A 17,882-nucleotide genomic window follows, 5' to 3' on the forward strand; every position below is an offset into this window, starting at 1 on the left:
TATTTACTATCAGGATTATTAAGTGGCCGCACGGCAGATCAGAGTAGGTAGGTAGGTACTCCAAACTGTGGGAACTATCCCCCGATCACACAAGTGCGGTGTCTAGTTATTAAGACTTGATAAGAATACCTATCATACATGACATGATTGTTATTAAATCGCTGCTTTATCTTTACTAATTTATCGCATTCTAGATAAGTTAATATTAAGTAACGATTTGCGTCCTATCGCTGCAACGATCACGATTCACGACTAAGTATTACTTATTTACCTTCGTGTTTCTCGGTAGCGCCACTTGTTTTAACAAGGATAATTTTAGAATAATCTCTCTAAAGAACAAGGGGAATAACCAGTGTCCTGCCACACCGCACACATGTTAATCATTTTACTTAGGCTTTGAATTGCTAAACTAAGCAGAACTAAGTATACGAGTGCAATGAATTATTTAACACCCGTCCACTTGCACCTCAAAGGCTCGCACTATTGGAATAACTTCATAACGGTATTTTTGCCGTCAAACCTAGGAAAATGTCACATTTCACTTTTGAAGCAAACTTAACAAAATCTATAAAGCTCGGGTTGTAATGACAACAAAATAACTATGTCTGTGTACGTATAATTTGAAATATTATTTTGTAAATAAAATATGGTAGTAATGATAAGGTTTATGTTGCAGAATTGGCACTATCCATGAAGATGTGACAACAGAAGTCTTGGGAAAAATCGGTTCCTGGCAATGGCTCGTGACATTTATTTCAACTTCGCATATGATGCTCGCGATGTTTAATCAATACGAAGACATGTTCCTTCTTCGACCTTCAGAAATCTATTGTGTATTACCTAACGAGCATCAAATAGTAAACTCAAGCTTATGCTTCGCAACTATTCAAAACAATGGAACGGAACTCTACAGATGTAATAAATGGCATTTGAAGTTTTTATGGGTTTTCTGGCTAAAAAAGACGGTAAATTGTTTTGATGATGTTATGGAATGATTGTTAGGAAAATCAATATCGATTATCCAAAAGAGAAATGAAAGCTACGCGTACGTTATCAACATTACAATTGATTTATGTAATAAACACATTGAATTGAAAATAATTTTCAGTGGCTCGTGTTCTGCGCTCAAAAACTGAAGATGCTATCAACTGCTATCATAAGCCGGTTTGGAATATTTTTTGGATGCATCATATTTGGCCTGGTGTCAGACAGGTAACCGGTTCCCTTACTTGCATTGCATTCATTCAAATTCACATACATACGTACCTATGTACCTACCAGCGTAAACCAATATCATGACTAGTTGAACCGATGAAGAAATTTTAAACACGTTACGTATTCCATAGTGAGTAATTGTTTCTCTTCTCTCTTTGTTACACTTTGAGACTGTTTTAAAATAAATCTGTCGTAAGAGGTAAACATTCTACACCGCAAATCATGAATAACTTAAGAATTCATTAAGTAGGACAAAATACATTTATACGCAGTTTTTACCCGTATGAGGATAATAATTTACCTACCTATACTTGTATAAATAATAAATAGGTATTTCATTTCAATGACAATCGACCTATTGTGAATGAATTAAGTTGCCTACATTGAATTTAGGAAAACCCGCACCTCTGTAGTTTGATATTACCTACCTAAATAAAATGATGATGTTTTTATTTTTTCACGAGCAAACATTCTTAAAGGATGATCAATCGAATACAGTACCTATCCCTGTTTTGACCGGGAGCCCCACCGAAAGACTCAAGGAAGTGTCAAACTTTTACTCACTATAATATGTATAATACAACTTTGTCTCTTCTGAAACCTTTTGTGTACCAGGGTCGCGGAAACGCAGAACCTCTATAGGAGAGATTTTATCAGTTAAGCTTTAGCTGCGGAGTTCAGTAGGATCTTTGATTTTATCAGCACGCTACCCCGAAATACTGAAACGCGTTTCCGTCGTAGAAACGCATTTATCGTAGAAATAGCATGATACTTGACTGCTTGAGCAGCAATTAAAATTGAGTGCCCTTCAGTAGGTATTCGTCATTTAGCCCGACATGAAAAGTACTTTAAGTAGATACCTAGTATATTTTTATCAATGTGTCCTGCAGTTGCTGCGGTCGCATTCCTTCTATCGTAGAGTGATAGTTACTAATATGAAGTAGGTACTTAGCAGCTACTTACACATCCGCACGATATAGTCGCTCAGACAGGGTCATTAAAACAACTGAGTCTGATTAATAGTTTCCTTTACGATATACCTAAGTAACTGGTAAATGTGCAGGTTTTAGCGACGATCTAAGACTAACTGATTTTTAATGAAGTTATTGCTTATCTGAAATCTGCAACACTGTAGAGGTTTAAGGCAATGAAACCGAGTCAGCAGAATGCGTTACAATTATATCTCCTATTCTTGAGACATTCTGAAGAGTTCTTCTATCATATGTCATATATAGGTATCCAAAAACGTGGATTCAGAAATCTTACCTACGACTCTATCGTCTGTGCATAATCACGCCGCTTTATGAGGAAACTCGTAGTCATGAATAAGAATTTATGTGCAATTTGATTTGGATGATAGAAACAACTCTGTTCGCATTTGTTATTCTGAAATAATCTTGTATATCTATTCTTTTCATGTTTCGTTTTCTAAACAAGTGTCTAGACAGCTACTTAGGTATTGCGAAAAAGTTAGATGATTTACATGTTCATACAAAAATATGATATTGTCATAACAATGCAGTGCACCACAATGGAATTGACATGAATATTTAGGTTAATTAGAATATAAAACAATAGAGGATTTTGTTTCAGTTTCGGCAGAAGAACTGCTATTATACTCAATGTAATTGCTGAACTCACGCTTGGTTTGATGATCACATTCTGTGATGCTGAGGGATGGTTTCGATTGATTGCGTTTTTGAAATCATTATTTGGAAGCGCCGGGTTTTACATGGGGCTGATTCTAAGTAAGTTGCTAATCCATTTATTGCAGACCTTTTCCGCTTTCGCTAACTTACCCTCTTGTATTCTTTGCTACTCTTTCACGATTGTGAGCCGATTTAGACGGATAAAGCTAGAAAGTTTTCTATAACACACAGAAAGGACTTGCCTTGAAAATAGGTCTGAAAGCCATTTAGCCAAACTATTTTTTTTTTACTGTCTCATCCAATACAATTTCAATACGAATTCCCTGGCACTAATCTTTTAATTGCCCTAATTCCAGCATGTGAGATAGCAAGCAACAGTTGGCGATCATGGCTGTGTGTCATCGTGATGAGTCCAAGACTACTGGCCATAGCATGCATGGTACCCTTCGCGAACAGTGCACCCAACTCGGAAACATTCAGCTTCATATCTTGCATTTACGCAATATTTTGTTTGGTTCTACTAAGGTAAACATAGCTAGTAGTAACTAATAGATTTGTACTTCTATTTTCCTTATAGTACAAAAATAGTTACTGGTACAATTAGCATTTTAGTTGGTATGTAGTTACGTAGGTACTATGTAGGTACTTACCTAGGTAGATTACTGTTCTCAATGTAGGCAAGATCGGCAAATATTCGATATCTTTTCAATGTGCTTTCAATATCGTAGTAATTGGTGCATTACAATGCTAAATACGGTGCTTCATGCTCTACTTGTGTAGATAGAGAAATAAAAAAAATATTGCCTTCACAAACTCCATGATGTTTATATATATACTTGGTACCTAATCCTTGGTAATTAATCATCTGGTAAATATGTACGTCTATTATATTCATTTCATAATAGAGCTAAAAATAAAGTATGATCTCCTTAAGCTTTAGACTGTGGGTAGTTTCGAATTTCGAGGTCTTTTCCAAAAGAATTTGGCTAGCTTCATTTGACTAAAGCACGCATTGCCAATTTTTTTTTTCATTGAAACGAATATTACACTTTTCAGGTGGATCCCAGAATCACCTCAATGGCTATTGTATAACCGTAAACTACGTGCCGCTGAAGAAATTCTAATAAAAGCTGCAAAGATCAACAACATTAAAGTATGTCAAGATTTCAAGATAAGGCCTGTTAACCACAGAGTACGTCTGTAAGTTTATACTTAGCCATAAGTTTCAGATTCGGATGTTACGAAAAAGAATCGGCAGGTATGTATATTACAGATCGACTTCTCGTTTCAGGCCTACCATTCGCTGGAAGAGACAACGACTTGCATCGGAATGCTGTCGAAGTACAATATAAGGGTCATATTTCTGGTATCCACATCGTTTTGGATACTTTACAATTTTGTATGGAGTTCTCTATACGTCCGAGTATATAGCGAACAAGATATAAATGATTTACTACTGAAAGTGTTTTGCTCCGTCGGCGTATTCGGGTGCCTGACAAAATGTTCATCTGCAAAGTTGACGTTACGATACTTGCTCTTAGTCCATGTCGTGATAACAGGCGTTTCTACTGCTGGTGTTATATTGATCTTCAAGGTTTGTCATTATTAACGGTTGACTAGTATATCTATGCTGGTATAATATGGTGGTGCCTATGTTAATTGAGGTGCTAACCTAAACATTTGTACAGGGAACTTAAGACTTGTTAAACAACCTACCTACATCTTTGTTACATCTGGAACAGTTAACGCTAGGTTCTAAGAAAAACAGTAAGATGGGTCGCTCATATAGTCAGATCCACATAGGTATCCGAAGTACCTAGATAAAGATCTTCTGGTTGCAATCTCACCAACTCACATAATCTAATGTAATCCAGAGTTAAATTGTCTATTTTCTACCTTTCAGGGAACGATACACTGGATGCTATCAACGATCGCCCTAGGTTCAGGGCTTGTCGCACATGCGTTGATTCTCAACATGACGCCTCGACTTTTCGCTATCAACATACGAGCGACTGTTGTCGGCTGCTGCCACGCCACCGGTCAGCTTGGCTCCATCATCAGCTATCTCCCGTTTCTATTCCACCCCATGAATGACATCACCTTGGTGGCGATAGTACTTTGTGCCACATTGATCATGGCTGTATTATGTCTGATGTACCCTGATGTTGATCGAAGAGAACTACCCGATCTCATGACGGATATGGATTATTTTTCAGAGTAAGATATTAGGATTTCAGAATATTTGAGAAGTAAAATAAGCTACTAGCAATATAGACACTTATGTACTCATATTTAAATATGCTTGTTGTACAGGACTAGGTACTTGTAAACTTAGGGTCCGTTCAGATAGACCGGCTCGGAGAGCATCGGCGCGCATTTATCGTTTCACACGGACCGGAGTCGGCTCCGATCGGCTGCGTGAGATGCAATTGGAACCAAACGTCAGCAAGACCGAGAAAAATTAGACGATCGGCTCCTCTTATTATTTCACACCGAGCGCCTTCTAGCATTCTTAATGACAAAAGCAGTGCGCATGCAAAAATAAACCTTACTTCAAATACTAAGTACCTACTCAATTTTCAACGTGTTAAGAATTTGCTCTCCTCTCCGAGCCGGTCTGTCTGAACGTTGTACGTCCTAATGTTGTGAAGCCTGCAATAGTATTAGACAGCATACATGAGTAAAGCGCAAAAGCGCTATCTTAGTACTGGCACGACTGTAATGCTGAAATATTTAAATAATATGACTTCACAGGTTATCAAAACCTCTTCGTTGGGTTACACAGAAAACTAGTTCGCCGTCATTAGAGGAAGTCGAAATGACGTTGCATTCCTTTGGTACCCTCCCATCGAGCCCCAGCCCACCTGAAGAAATAGTGCCCGCACGGCAAATAGGTTGTGTGAAATATTGGAGAATCTTTATCAATTATGTCCGTCGAAAGTGTTCTAGAAAGATTTATCCAAATATAAGCTAAAACTAGGTAACTTAATATAATGTACGCAAACATTATGCATTGTTTTATTCTTGTGTTTAAATAAAAAAATGGTAAGTCGTTGACGCCAGTTATTTATCGCGAAAGAATAAAATGCAAAGTAAGTAAAACATTAAAAAAAGGTTTGCATTCAATTCGTTTGTTATGCGAATACTTAATTAAGTAGTTACTTATTTGTTATTTTAACTAATACCGAGACCTACATAAACTGATGCAGAACTTTAATCAGTTAAACATTTCGTGAAAATGCCAAACAATAGCGTAATTATGAAAGAATTTTTCGTACAATTAACATAGACGGGCATTGCGTCATTTCATTTAACATGTAGGGGTACATTACATAGGCACGGGTTCTTCAGAAGGCTTGTGTACCGCGGGACGAGATTAACATTTGTTACGAAATGGTAGGTACCTTACCTACATTTAATTGGATGAAAAAGTTTAAAAGTTAACTACTACTAAAGTTGACAAACTGTTTTATTTACTAACAATTTTGTATTCTGTTTCACAACAAAAAAGAAAACATTCGATAAAAAAATAGGTACGCTGAAAATGGTTTAAAATTTTATTTTATTTTCCAACTACACTGTAGTAGGTTAGGTCATGTCTTAAAACAATTGTCAAATAATATAGATAGGTACTTGAACAAAATAAAATACGTACATTGCAACTCAAATTATTGAGATAAAATCCTCTTTGATGCATCCATCAACATTTGCACAAGGTGAAATATACTCCTTTATAAATAATTGTCGGTGAACATTTGAAATACTATATTGTTTTTGTCATCGATCTTTATGCTATAGGTAGGTACTCGTCTGATGAAAAGTTATAGATATATAAATCTATTGAGAAAAACAACCGTTTATTAGGTTTAAGCAGAAGAACTCAACAGGTTGATACTAAGTATATGACAGTATGTAGGTACCTCCATGATTTCAAATGTTCACAGACCATGCGGGTAAACAGAAACACACAATAACACTAAATTAAACATTAGAAATGCATAACATTATGTAAAATTATATAGATAATAATGTTCTAAATAATTAATTAAGTAAAAATATCTTAAATCGAGGTAGGAACACGAATATGCTTTAGATTATTTTACAAAAGTTTAAATGGAGAATTAACATGTAGTAATAAATAAAAATATGGAGGACATCGTAACTTATTCCGAGATATTTGGAGGCAGTAAACGATCAGAGAACCAAATGCACATGAACACGAAACTCCAAAAAAATATCAATGTTCGCATTTCAAATAACAAACTTACCTCTAAACATCTAGAAAGTACCTGTGTGAACTATTTTTAGGTACATATATGTAGCAACAGTTTCAATCATAAAAATGGAGATGGATTTTAAACTCTTTGAAGAGATGGTTTGAGTCACTATTAGAATTAAATATATGCTAAAATTTGCTTACTTTACCCTCAAAATAAACAGATTTGATAAATGGAGATTATAGGTTAAGAAATTTGTCTTTATACTTACTGATAACTATTCTATTTACCCTGTAACGCTTGAATTAACGGCTCGTGTCCCCAATTAAATAATTTAATTTATTTAATTAACGAATACACTCGATATCCATTCAAACCAACCTAATAAATTAGAGAATTGATTTTGAGAGTTATTAAGTGAAGTTTTTTTTAGAAAGATTTCATTATACATAAGCTGTCATGTGGGTATTCAGAGGTACATCTAAATACCGCTAAACATTCAGAAAATACATTAATTTGACTTTGGTATGATAGGATTCAATAAATAAGTAGGTATATTTGATTACATTTGGTATTTAGGTAGTTATAAAGAATGCATTATATTTAAAATAATTTTCGTATTACCAACTAATTTGCACCTTAGTTATTCACTTTGAATATTTAATAAAATATTATGAAAGATTAACTAACTATAAGTGAAAATTTCGCACTCGTCATTTTCTTTATAAATATTATTCTAAGATTAGAAATCTATAAACATTAACAATGATTATGAATTTTATATCACAGCTTTTGTATGACGATATATAATATACATGCTTTTAAGTCAGTAGGTACTACATCGTCTGACACGCCATTCCTTATCATAAATTATAATTATTAGAACAGTCAAAGAAAACATTTAACTACTAATACTATTAAATAAAGAGATACATAAATAAGAAGCCTGACATCAAATTCCACAATTATTTCAATATTATAAAAAACTTCTAACTAGGTAGGTAAGGTCAGCGTAAAAAGTAGTTGAACAAATCAGTATTTTCAAAAGTGCCCAACAACGTAAAGGGTCATATTTTCTTTACAATACACGCTAAAATTGACTTAACATCCTAAACTTCACAAAAATATATGAATTCTGAATTCTGGTAGGTAAGTTATCGACGACACGATGTTAAGTGGTTTTGAAAATTTCGATTTGTTCAGCTACTATTGAAACTGACTGACTTCTATATGACTACAATTCGTAGACTATAAGCGGCTGAATATATTGCCTATCCGTAGTTTTCAAAGACCCACTGATGCCTGATAGTTTTGATTTCAATTTATAGGTGATTGAATTTCCCCATTAAATACTGAGGGATAAAATAAGTTTAGTTGCTATTTTGGCAAACTGCACAACTAGCTCGGTAGGTCTTTATAAACATGAATCAGAACTAGCAACCAGACAAATTGGTTTTTTTTTTTTATAAAATATAATGAGATAAAGTAATTCGTTATTTCACTAGCTATTGCACATTCTATTACCTACTATCTTTTTACAAAAAAATATTTTCTATTAATTGATACTATCAAATTGTGTCAACAGTAAGTCTAGAATTCAAGTTCTGATGCAACTGCTCGTCAAATTTCAATACCTACATTGGCATTTACTACGTCAATACATTCCGGTTAACGTAACTAATGTTGTTACTTTATCGAGATTCAGATTACACACGTGATTCTTTTACTGTTTTTTTTTTCAGATAAATTTTCAATACAATTTATCTAATATTCATACGATTCTGTTTTCATTGGAGAAATTACAACTTGAGACTTTAGCGCCAAACATTTTTTTTTCTAATGTTCTCGTCAAGTAGCTCTTCTTGTCCGAAGTTGGCTACTAGTGACTTCAAAAGCAGTATTTGACGGAAACTATAAAGCTTTTTAAGATTTCATTCTAAATAGGCACCTACAAATACAGTTTAAAACTGTATTTATGTTCGAGCATCATTTCCATGAAGGCAGGCGAAGTACTTGAGCAATAGGCATTGTTTCAGCGATTTTATACAACGTCTCTCCGATACATATAATAGATTGACACTATTGTTTTATAAGCGTCTGGTATCACATTTCATTATAAATTATATCATTACACAAATGTACCAACATGTTATAACATTCGACATAAAAAAACTAATTTTATTTAGGTATGTGTCAACAAATGTACTTATGAAGACTATTACAAATTTTAATGAAAATATATTGTTGAAAGCACAAGATTATTAATTGGAGAGATATCACCAAATTAGTAACTATGTTACTATTGTCTATATATATGAAGGCGTATCCAACGAATTCAAAGAATGTATTCAATGCTTCCGTCGGCGTTTTCAATTTTGTGCTCCTAGCTAACAATAATATAGTTAACCAATCATAAAACACACTTAGACATTTTAAAACTAAACTAGGAACTTCCAACGGTAACCATCTAACACGTACATAGTATGTATTATGCAATTTATGTATTTTAAATGCATTTTATGTAAAAACTTGTCGGCCCTAAAACTTATTGCTACCAAATAATTTATAAATCTTAACTTAAAATATTTAAAGTCTATCATCGATAAATTTCAACAGCTAGTACCTATTGATTTATATGTCTGGAAATGCTCGCTGTGCGCTTTTTTTAACTCTACGCTAAAACTTAATGGTCAATAAGGCAATTTTTAGTTTGGTGTGTAAAATTGACGAAAATATGATGAATAAATTCTTGCAATTGATTCATCACTATGATACACAGTATACATCTGATATTATATACCAAATGGATTTTATGGCTTACTCACTTCTAATATTTGTAATCCGCTTCTTAACTGGATGTTCGACTATACTATTAAAACATAGAATTTCGTTTAAATCGCACTTCAGTAAAACTTGGAAGTTTGTTATAAATTTGTCTGCTGATTTGCAGCTCCATTTCTAAGTAACAGGCCAGGCTTATCTGTAATGTAAAGAAATATAACATGTTACTGTTAAGTTGCCACAGTCATATTTATGTTTAACTAAAATAAAAATCTAAACTAAAAATCTTATATCAAAGGCATGAATAACATTACAATGAATAGTTTACTTACAGCCGTACTTATAAACGTGAATTAAATAATAAGTAATACTTAAGGGCTGTTTAAGAAAATTCTTACTTATAAACGTTGCTTAATGTCTTAACTAACATTTAATCTGGAAAAAATAAAATGTTGCTTAGAAGGTGATTAGAGATTTTTATAAGTAAGGGGGTTTGTATCTTAATTTCTCACTTTAAATATTACTTAAAAATAATTATAAAAACTTACCAACGCCACTTGAAGCTGGGCGATTAGTGTCATCATTCGAAGGAGTTTTTATGAAACGAATTGCAAACATAAGAGTCGAGCCGATCAACGGAGATATGCCAGCAAGGACGAAAGGCAAAACGTATGAGTCGTTGAGGCTGTAAAGGTATCCAGCCACAGGTGGACCTACGGACAACGGGAGGGCAGCAAGACCTAACATACAACCGATGGCCTGCGCCGCGTTTGCGCCACCACACAACCCAAATGCAATGGGCCCCATTAACGCGATAAACGCGCCATCAAAAATTCCCATACCTAGAGCAATCGCAATCAATAAGCCAAAGTTAGTAACGAAAGGCAGTATAATAGTCAGGGTCCCTATTACATAGAATGATATTTGTTGCAACAAAATTTTATCAATGCCTGGTCTATCGCCTAAGAAACCAAACATTAATCTTCCCATGCCAGAAGTAAAAGCTATACATTGCAAAGGTAAATTAGTATTGACATCAACAAAATTACTCTCGATTAACTTTTTAATATGGACGTAAGGAACAAAATATCCAAACAAGGCTATTGGCATAGAAAGTGCCCAGAATCTATATTTCTTGTTTTTCCAGATCTGTACATTTATAATACTCTTTAACAACGACTTCCAGCTGTCGTCTTCTCTTACTTTTTTAACCACCATTGATGGAGAAGGTTTGAATATGAAGCCACATATAGCAGCGCCCGATGTTAAAAGAGCTAAGAGCCTGCATAGCCATGCCAGCCCATGGTTTTCTATTATATATTCCATGAATGGCGGCATAATGACAGTAAAAATAGAACTACCCACACAAACAATTCCGTTCACAAACGCTAAACGCTTCCGAAAGTAATGGCCAAGAATCGCCAAAGAAGGGGTGTATGAGAAAGACGCCCCTAACCCAAACATAAATCCGTATGTGAAACACAAAACTCCTACATTATAGACAAAGAAAGAAGACAAAAGCATGGCGGTACAAGAAATGATGCCTCCCAAAATTGCAGTCAAGCGAAGTCCTAACACGCCGGTCAGTACGCCAGATAGTGGCGATAGAAAGAATGTGGTTCCCATGCTGAGAGCGCCCACCAGAGCTGAAAATAAAAAATGCTTATTAGAAGGGACTCAAGAACTAATATCCTAGTGGAATTTGAAAGATTTAAAAAAAGAGTAAAAGATAATAAAAACGGGACTATCTACTCTGTATAAGCGCATAAGTTCCGACCATGACAAGTTATCTATTTGAACTTCTTTAACAGTTTGATTGACGCGATTACACAATTGGCTACAATTTGCAATGTGTTCAATTATTCACATTACAACAGAAATGTAGAAACTAACGAAGTGAGTCAAGCAACCACATTTCCTCGAAATAGATCCCACCTATCGTCTAAAACTAGCACGTGATAAAGTTTCGTGTTAATAAACAAGTAACTCTCTCTCTCTCCTCATTATAAATAAGATCTCACCGCCAAAGCCCTTCTTTACAAATAGGGTAATAGCACAGATTATATAATAGTTACTACGGTAATAGTAAGTATCGGTTCTAGGAGTACTGTTTTAGAATTCAACTACACCGATCACGGTGTCACCTTCGATCAAGTTTGATGGGAGAATGTCAGGGATATGTTGCTAATGTAGGTACCATATTTTTAATGATAGTTACATTAGAAGTTTAATTATTGCAACATAAGTTTTGTTATGATGACTCATTTATCAATGATTTTGATTGATTCTTAAGTTTTTATTATACCTACTAGATAATTGGGGCCTGGTCGTTATCCTAAAGTCAGAGCAGAGGTTAGCAACCGTCTATGTAACGCCTACAATACTACAACAACCCAATTCTCCTTAATTCAATCAGCATCATCGGTACGTTCGCGTGCTGCTGGTAATGAAGGAAAAGCCTAGTTAGGGGGAACTTCACAGCTGCGGCAAAAGGCGTAACGGAGTGGGATGATGAGGCGTCGACCCTCTTAGGTTTATGAAAGCAATATGAAAATGTTTTCGCTTATTAACCAACTTGTCTGCCTAAAATTTCAAGCAAGTCAAAGAACCTCTGAGGGCAATAGTTTAAACAGAAAACATGTTTGTGTAAGCACCTATAGGAAATTGGCCCAATTTGTGCGTTACCTAAATATTACCCGTGTGTTCATCAATCAACATGGAAGTCGAAAAATCTAAATATAACGAGCCGTTAAAGTTGACAAGTGACACACAATGTCTGGTAATCTAATCGGGTCATCACTACACCAGCCGCAGTACAAATTACGAGATATATAACATAACACTTGTATGTATACAAGTACTACAAATGAATCGATTGAAGAAGAAATGTTATATAATGTGCCTACACATTTTATTTGCACTACTATAATTAAATAGAAAGAGATGTAGGTACATAGTTTGGTAAAATCAAACAGAAACCATAGAAATTAGAATTACACAGTATGGTTACTGTATGGTTACTCGAACTGCATTACATTAACTTCATATCTTCGTCATTATTAGCATTTCCTTAGAATAAATAAATTGTGGTTTTTGGAAAACCATTTTAAGCACAATTTGAATGACACAAATCCATACAATTAAGTACGGATGCGTACTTGATCGATCACATGAATATGCGTTTATCCTTGAATTAAAAATATTAGAAACACATCAACCGCGTTTTCCTTATACTCAACCGAGATATAGGTACCTTGACTTGAATCAGATGATAATAAATATTATAGAATTCATGACAATAATATTATGGGATAAACACCTATTATGAAGACTTGTTTTTTTTGTGTTATCTATGCATTATCAAGAGCATTTTATTTCAGACTTGATTTGGTTTGAATAATTCCCATGGTTTTTGATCTTTACTAAGAAATCAATTTTGGCAGTATGATTAAGAATTTCAAGAAAAATATAAAGTAGATTAAATTCTAGACAACGGACACGTAAAAGGCGGTTAATAGTGGCACAAAAAGGGTTTCTCGGTATTTTTGTTTTTCATATAAAAAGATAAGATTTCATCAGGAATGTTTGAGATAATATCAACGGAAATATCATCACAAAATTTTAAAGTAGGTAGGTAAACCTACTTTATATTACGCTACTACTTACTAGGTACGTAGGCTGTTTATAACACTGACTTTACTGAGCTTCCGTAGAGGCATAAACAGCTACTCATGTGGTCGAATTTGGTACATAGGTACGAAGCATTGATTTTGGTAAGCTGTTAAATGATTGCAATGGCGGTGCGTCAAAAGCATGATGAAATTGGACGCAATGAAGTGATGGCCTTCGGCGCGGGCGCCGCCGGCCGACCGGCCCGCCACGTGCGCTTCGCTTGGCGCCACATGACAATCTGGCCTATTAACTATCAAGTACCTACTATACTTGTGTTTAAGGTAGAATACGAGGATTTACATATCAAAACATAATAGGTAGTAAGTTATACACCCAGGGCGTAGTTCGTAAACAATGACGCAAATTTTCAAATATCAATTGTTATCATAAAAACATTTTTTTATAACGTTACGGGATATGCCTACGTAAATCTGATATAGGTAGGCACCTTTCTACTCATGTGAATAAAAATTTCTGTCGCACATGTATTATCTCGAATATTGCTCCGACCTGCATGCCGTCTGTCAGCGATTTCAATTAATTGAAACCTTAATTAAATATCTAATAGGACTAGAAAGACTGTAACTGCCTCTGCTGGATTGGACCTTATATTAATAAATGCTGTACTATTTAGCTTTGAGGAAGTTTTCAATTTACAAATAATATTAATTAAACACTAGCCAAAGATTCTGCTGATTAACCACAAATACAGAAAAATTATAGAAACAATGACTAGTTTCCACAAAACTATTACGAGGTAAAATAATTACTCAGTAGGTTTTATTTCGCCAACATAGTCTGTTTGTATATAAACATATTTATTAACAAAGTTCATTAATCCAAAACATAGCTACATTGAACGAAAACCAGAATCTTATTTAAATATCTAGTTAAGCCATTCATTCTAGTTGGCAATTTAACTTTCAAAAATAATTTTAAAATTGAGTTTGTTCACATTTTTTGTGATTGTAGCAAGATAAATCCCAAATGAAGTGACCTATTTTACAGAAATACTTTGTACACATACTGATTCATTCATCAGTTGTGTTCTTACTTATGGTTTCACATGTTATTCAATCAGAAAAAAGGCTCTTCTGTATGAATTAGTATAAGATATCAGTTTGTCCTAATTATATTCAAAGTCGAACAGAAATTAAATTAGCCCCAATATTTGCAATATCTATAATTATTTCTTGCCTTGTTTAAAAAAATTCTGTAACTCGAAAACATGTATTACTCAAGCAAGGATATCCTATGATTAGTATTCCATACTCATTATACATAAATACTGGTTGTATAGAGCAATAATGTGTGCACCAATATGATAACCCCAATAAGTCCTCAGAGCATAATTAGTTTGATAAGAGAGTATTGAACATCTGCTATTATGCTCTGATTTTCATTGAAATAATGTTAAACGACAGTTCCAATAATAACTGATAATTCCAGCAAAATATATACTGTGAATACCAGATCCAGTACAATATTGTTACTACTTGCTTAGTAGAAAATCTTTTTTTCAATATGAAATAAAATATTTCTAAATTCTATATGCTCTTTTACTGGCTATACTTATAATATTTTTTTTTTCAACCACCATTTTTGTTCATACATTCCAAAGTATTTCCTTAAACATTAATATAGTTATTCTGAACATATAAATATATAATACAGTTATCGGCACGGATATTGAGCCCTGACCTTCACCTGCGCAGAAGCGATTTACTGCCTTATTGCCTTATGCGTACTGGTGCGCAAAGCGATCCCCACTCTTCCGCCGAGAGCTCAATATCCGTGCCGGTAACTGTTATGGTTGATGGAAACAACACTAAGCAATCTTTCATATTGATGTTATTAAATAATACTAGTTAGAATCCAACAGTTGGAAAAAAAATCTGTTCTGTACATTATTATATTACCTATTGAGATAAAATGTAGACTTTTAGACTTTCAATTATTTTACTATGACTTCATTCAGATACAAAAAATCCATTTAATTTTAGGAAATATAGGATCAAAGACGACCCACTGACCAAAATTTTAACATTAAAACAATATGCATTAAATTAGAATATGCTACTGATATGGTAAATACAAAAGGAATTGAATATAACAAGCATCGCTGCCTGTGCGATAGGAAATTTGATACGGAGCGCGCAAATTTCGAAATATGATTTGTATGAGTGATCAACATAATTTATACACAACTCACCAGCTCGACTTTCGGAGTTAGAAACTCCTTGTTTTTCCAAATTCGCTTGTAGAACAGGGTATACCACGCTGTATGAATTTATGACGCCGAAGACAAGGCCATTTATGACGAACGAAGCAACCATAACCGAATATGCTCGTATTCCGCCGTCGGGAGGACCTCTGGGCTCTTCATGATTAGGCTTTCCATTTGCTTTAATCAAATCTGAATTTTCTTTTGGCCCTGAATCCATCTTGAAGTTACATAAATTGACGGAGTTGTAAAATTATTCTTCTATTTCACAAGCACATGGTGCTATTCATGTGTAAACTTCTTCGCAATGAAGTATCACTGTTACACTAAAGTACCTCTGTTAAAATAAATTAAACAATTAGTAATACTTTATCGCCTTTCGGTTATTTTAATTGAAGATTCTTATCCTAAAACATTTTCGTTGAATATTTAATTTTAACAACCCTACAATCTAAACAACAGCCTTTCGGTGACTGAAGTTGAATAAATTTTCGGTTTTGTGATGACAATTTGATTGACATTAATTTGCACTTTTTGACAATGTCGCTGTGACAGTGACACATAATCGCCGTGTCAAGGAAGTTCAGTGAACGAAACCAAAAGTTAAAAAAGTTAAACCGAAACTAAAATATTTCGATTACCGATCTATCTACTATTTTATAATAGATATAGACTGTTACGTATAGTCTGTTTTTTTTAGCCCGGCAGCACACATCCGGTTTCCGGATACGGTTTCCTGATCAGGAATTAAGATTTGGGATTCCGTGTCACTAGCGCACATAGATATAATATTACTAAACAAGATTGCGCACGCTCAAAATATATATTTACGAAAATAAACTCTATTCTAACGCAATAAGGTACTAAATTGGTTGCATAATACACAGAGGCAAATCCGAGCCGAGAGGGATAGTTCGAACGGAGGCTGTTTGTCTCTTTCTAACACCTTGCCAGCATAAAAAAATGTTGTGATCAAAAGTTTTGTCTTCCCAAAAAACAATTGAATCACTTATATTTTTATCTTATTTTAACAATTGTAAGTCAACAAATTAATAACAATCGCATTAATTTATTCGTATTTATTATTAAAACATAAACAACATAAATTTTTATTTTGCTTTTTTTTATTTTCTAGCGGTAACCCTGAACATTCTTGGCGCGTAATCAGCATTTAAAATTTTGTTTATATTTTTTTGTATTAAATCAATTTAAACTATTCGTGTGTATGTTTTTAAATAAATAAATAAAATAAATAATTAAAATGGTGAAAAGTGTTGCGTTTCTACTTGCAAAAGTGAATCCTATGGTGGTTGCAATATATCGTTCCACAGGTTAGCTAATAATAACATTTTCGTAAACCAAACAACTAGGGTGCCCATGAATTCTTGTAACGAGTCAAAATATGGGTGATGGATTTTAAAACTGTTGTACTATTGTTATAGCTTCCCAAAAAATGAAGAAAGGCGACATAAATGGCTCAGCAGTCTATATATGAAGTAGAAATACAAAAAAAACAGTCTTCACTTCGAATCTTCCTGCTTTTATAGGTACTGCTAATTTCCGCTAATTATTAAAAGCCTTTATTAGTATCTTAAGGTCACAAACTGCGTAAGTTAAAACTTCAATACTAATCTGTGTTTAATAATCTTAGCAAATTCGGATTTGTCTCACATAGCTTAATCTCATAGTCACCCTATTAGAAAGGGACAGACAGCCTCCGTACTAACTGTTTCACTCGGCTCGTTTTTTGGGTTTATATGCGCAGTCCTGTTTACTAATATTATGTCTATGCTAGCGCACACATTCGGTTTTTTTCATTCGGAATTTACATGGCCAGTACTACTCTTTGGCCAGTACGTAAAGAGGAACCATATTGAAGGCACGACATCCTGGACCATGACGAATTGATTGCTGTTGCACTTTTACTGGCGCTAAACAAGAAAAAGAGGAAGCGACGTTACTGGGTACACCGTCGAACGCTCAAAGATTATCCGAAAGTCAATTCAAACAGCTAAATTACGAGCATACCCAGAAGAATTATTTATTAAGTATTATAGAAAGTCCATTAAATCCTTTGACGAACTTCATAAATGCCTTTACTAACAATAATGGATTGTATTATCT

At 34.2% G+C, this 17,882-nt stretch overlaps 2 protein-coding genes across 2 annotated transcripts; one reads left to right on the plus strand and one right to left on the minus strand.

Annotated features, from left to right (window-relative positions):
- The first annotated feature begins 601 nt into the window (after positions 1-601).
- LOC110370298 (solute carrier family 22 member 4) lies at positions 602-5,885 on the plus strand. The gene is made up of 9 exons (XM_021326045.3): positions 602-609; positions 677-965; positions 1,109-1,212; positions 2,809-2,963; positions 3,221-3,389; positions 3,921-4,056; positions 4,156-4,458; positions 4,768-5,081; positions 5,619-5,885. Exons 1-9 carry the CDS (start codon positions 602-604, stop codon positions 5,836-5,838), a joined length of 1,698 nt encoding a protein of 565 aa, XP_021181720.3. The 3' UTR covers positions 5,839-5,885.
- A 523-nt stretch (positions 5,886-6,408) lies between these two features.
- Positions 6,409-16,272, minus strand: LOC110370253 (monocarboxylate transporter 10). The gene is made up of 3 exons (XM_021325994.3): positions 15,747-16,272; positions 10,411-11,508; positions 6,409-10,061 (listed from the first exon to the last, which is right to left on the minus strand). Exons 1-3 carry the CDS (start codon positions 15,976-15,978, stop codon positions 10,006-10,008), a joined length of 1,386 nt encoding a protein of 461 aa, XP_021181669.3. The 5' UTR covers positions 15,979-16,272; the 3' UTR covers positions 6,409-10,005.
- Positions 16,273-17,882: the final 1,610 nt, after the last annotated feature.

Source organism: Helicoverpa armigera, chromosome 7 (assembly GCF_030705265.1).
Source record: "Helicoverpa armigera isolate CAAS_96S chromosome 7, ASM3070526v1, whole genome shotgun sequence".
Lineage (NCBI taxonomy): Eukaryota > Metazoa > Arthropoda > Insecta > Lepidoptera > Noctuidae > Helicoverpa > Helicoverpa armigera.

Excerpts from the sequence above, each read along its gene's own strand:
- LOC110370253 (XM_021325994.3), bottom strand. The coding sequence starts at position 15,978 with ATGGATTCAGGGCCAAAAGAAAATTCAGATTTGATTAAAGCAAATGGA. Across the intron at positions 11,509-15,746 it reads TAACTCCGAAAGTCGAGCTG|CTCTGGTGGGCGCTCTCAGC; the intron begins GTGAGTTGTGTA and ends TTTTATTTTCAG. Across the intron at positions 10,062-10,410 it reads CCCAGCTTCAAGTGGCGTTG|ATAAGCCTGGCCTGTTACTT; the intron begins GTAAGTTTTTAT and ends TTTACATTACAG.
- LOC110370298 (XM_021326045.3), top strand. Across the intron at positions 1,213-2,808 it reads TTTGGCCTGGTGTCAGACAG|TTTCGGCAGAAGAACTGCTA; the intron begins GTAACCGGTTCC and ends ATTTTGTTTCAG. Across the intron at positions 2,964-3,220 it reads TTACATGGGGCTGATTCTAA|CATGTGAGATAGCAAGCAAC; the intron begins GTAAGTTGCTAA and ends CCCTAATTCCAG.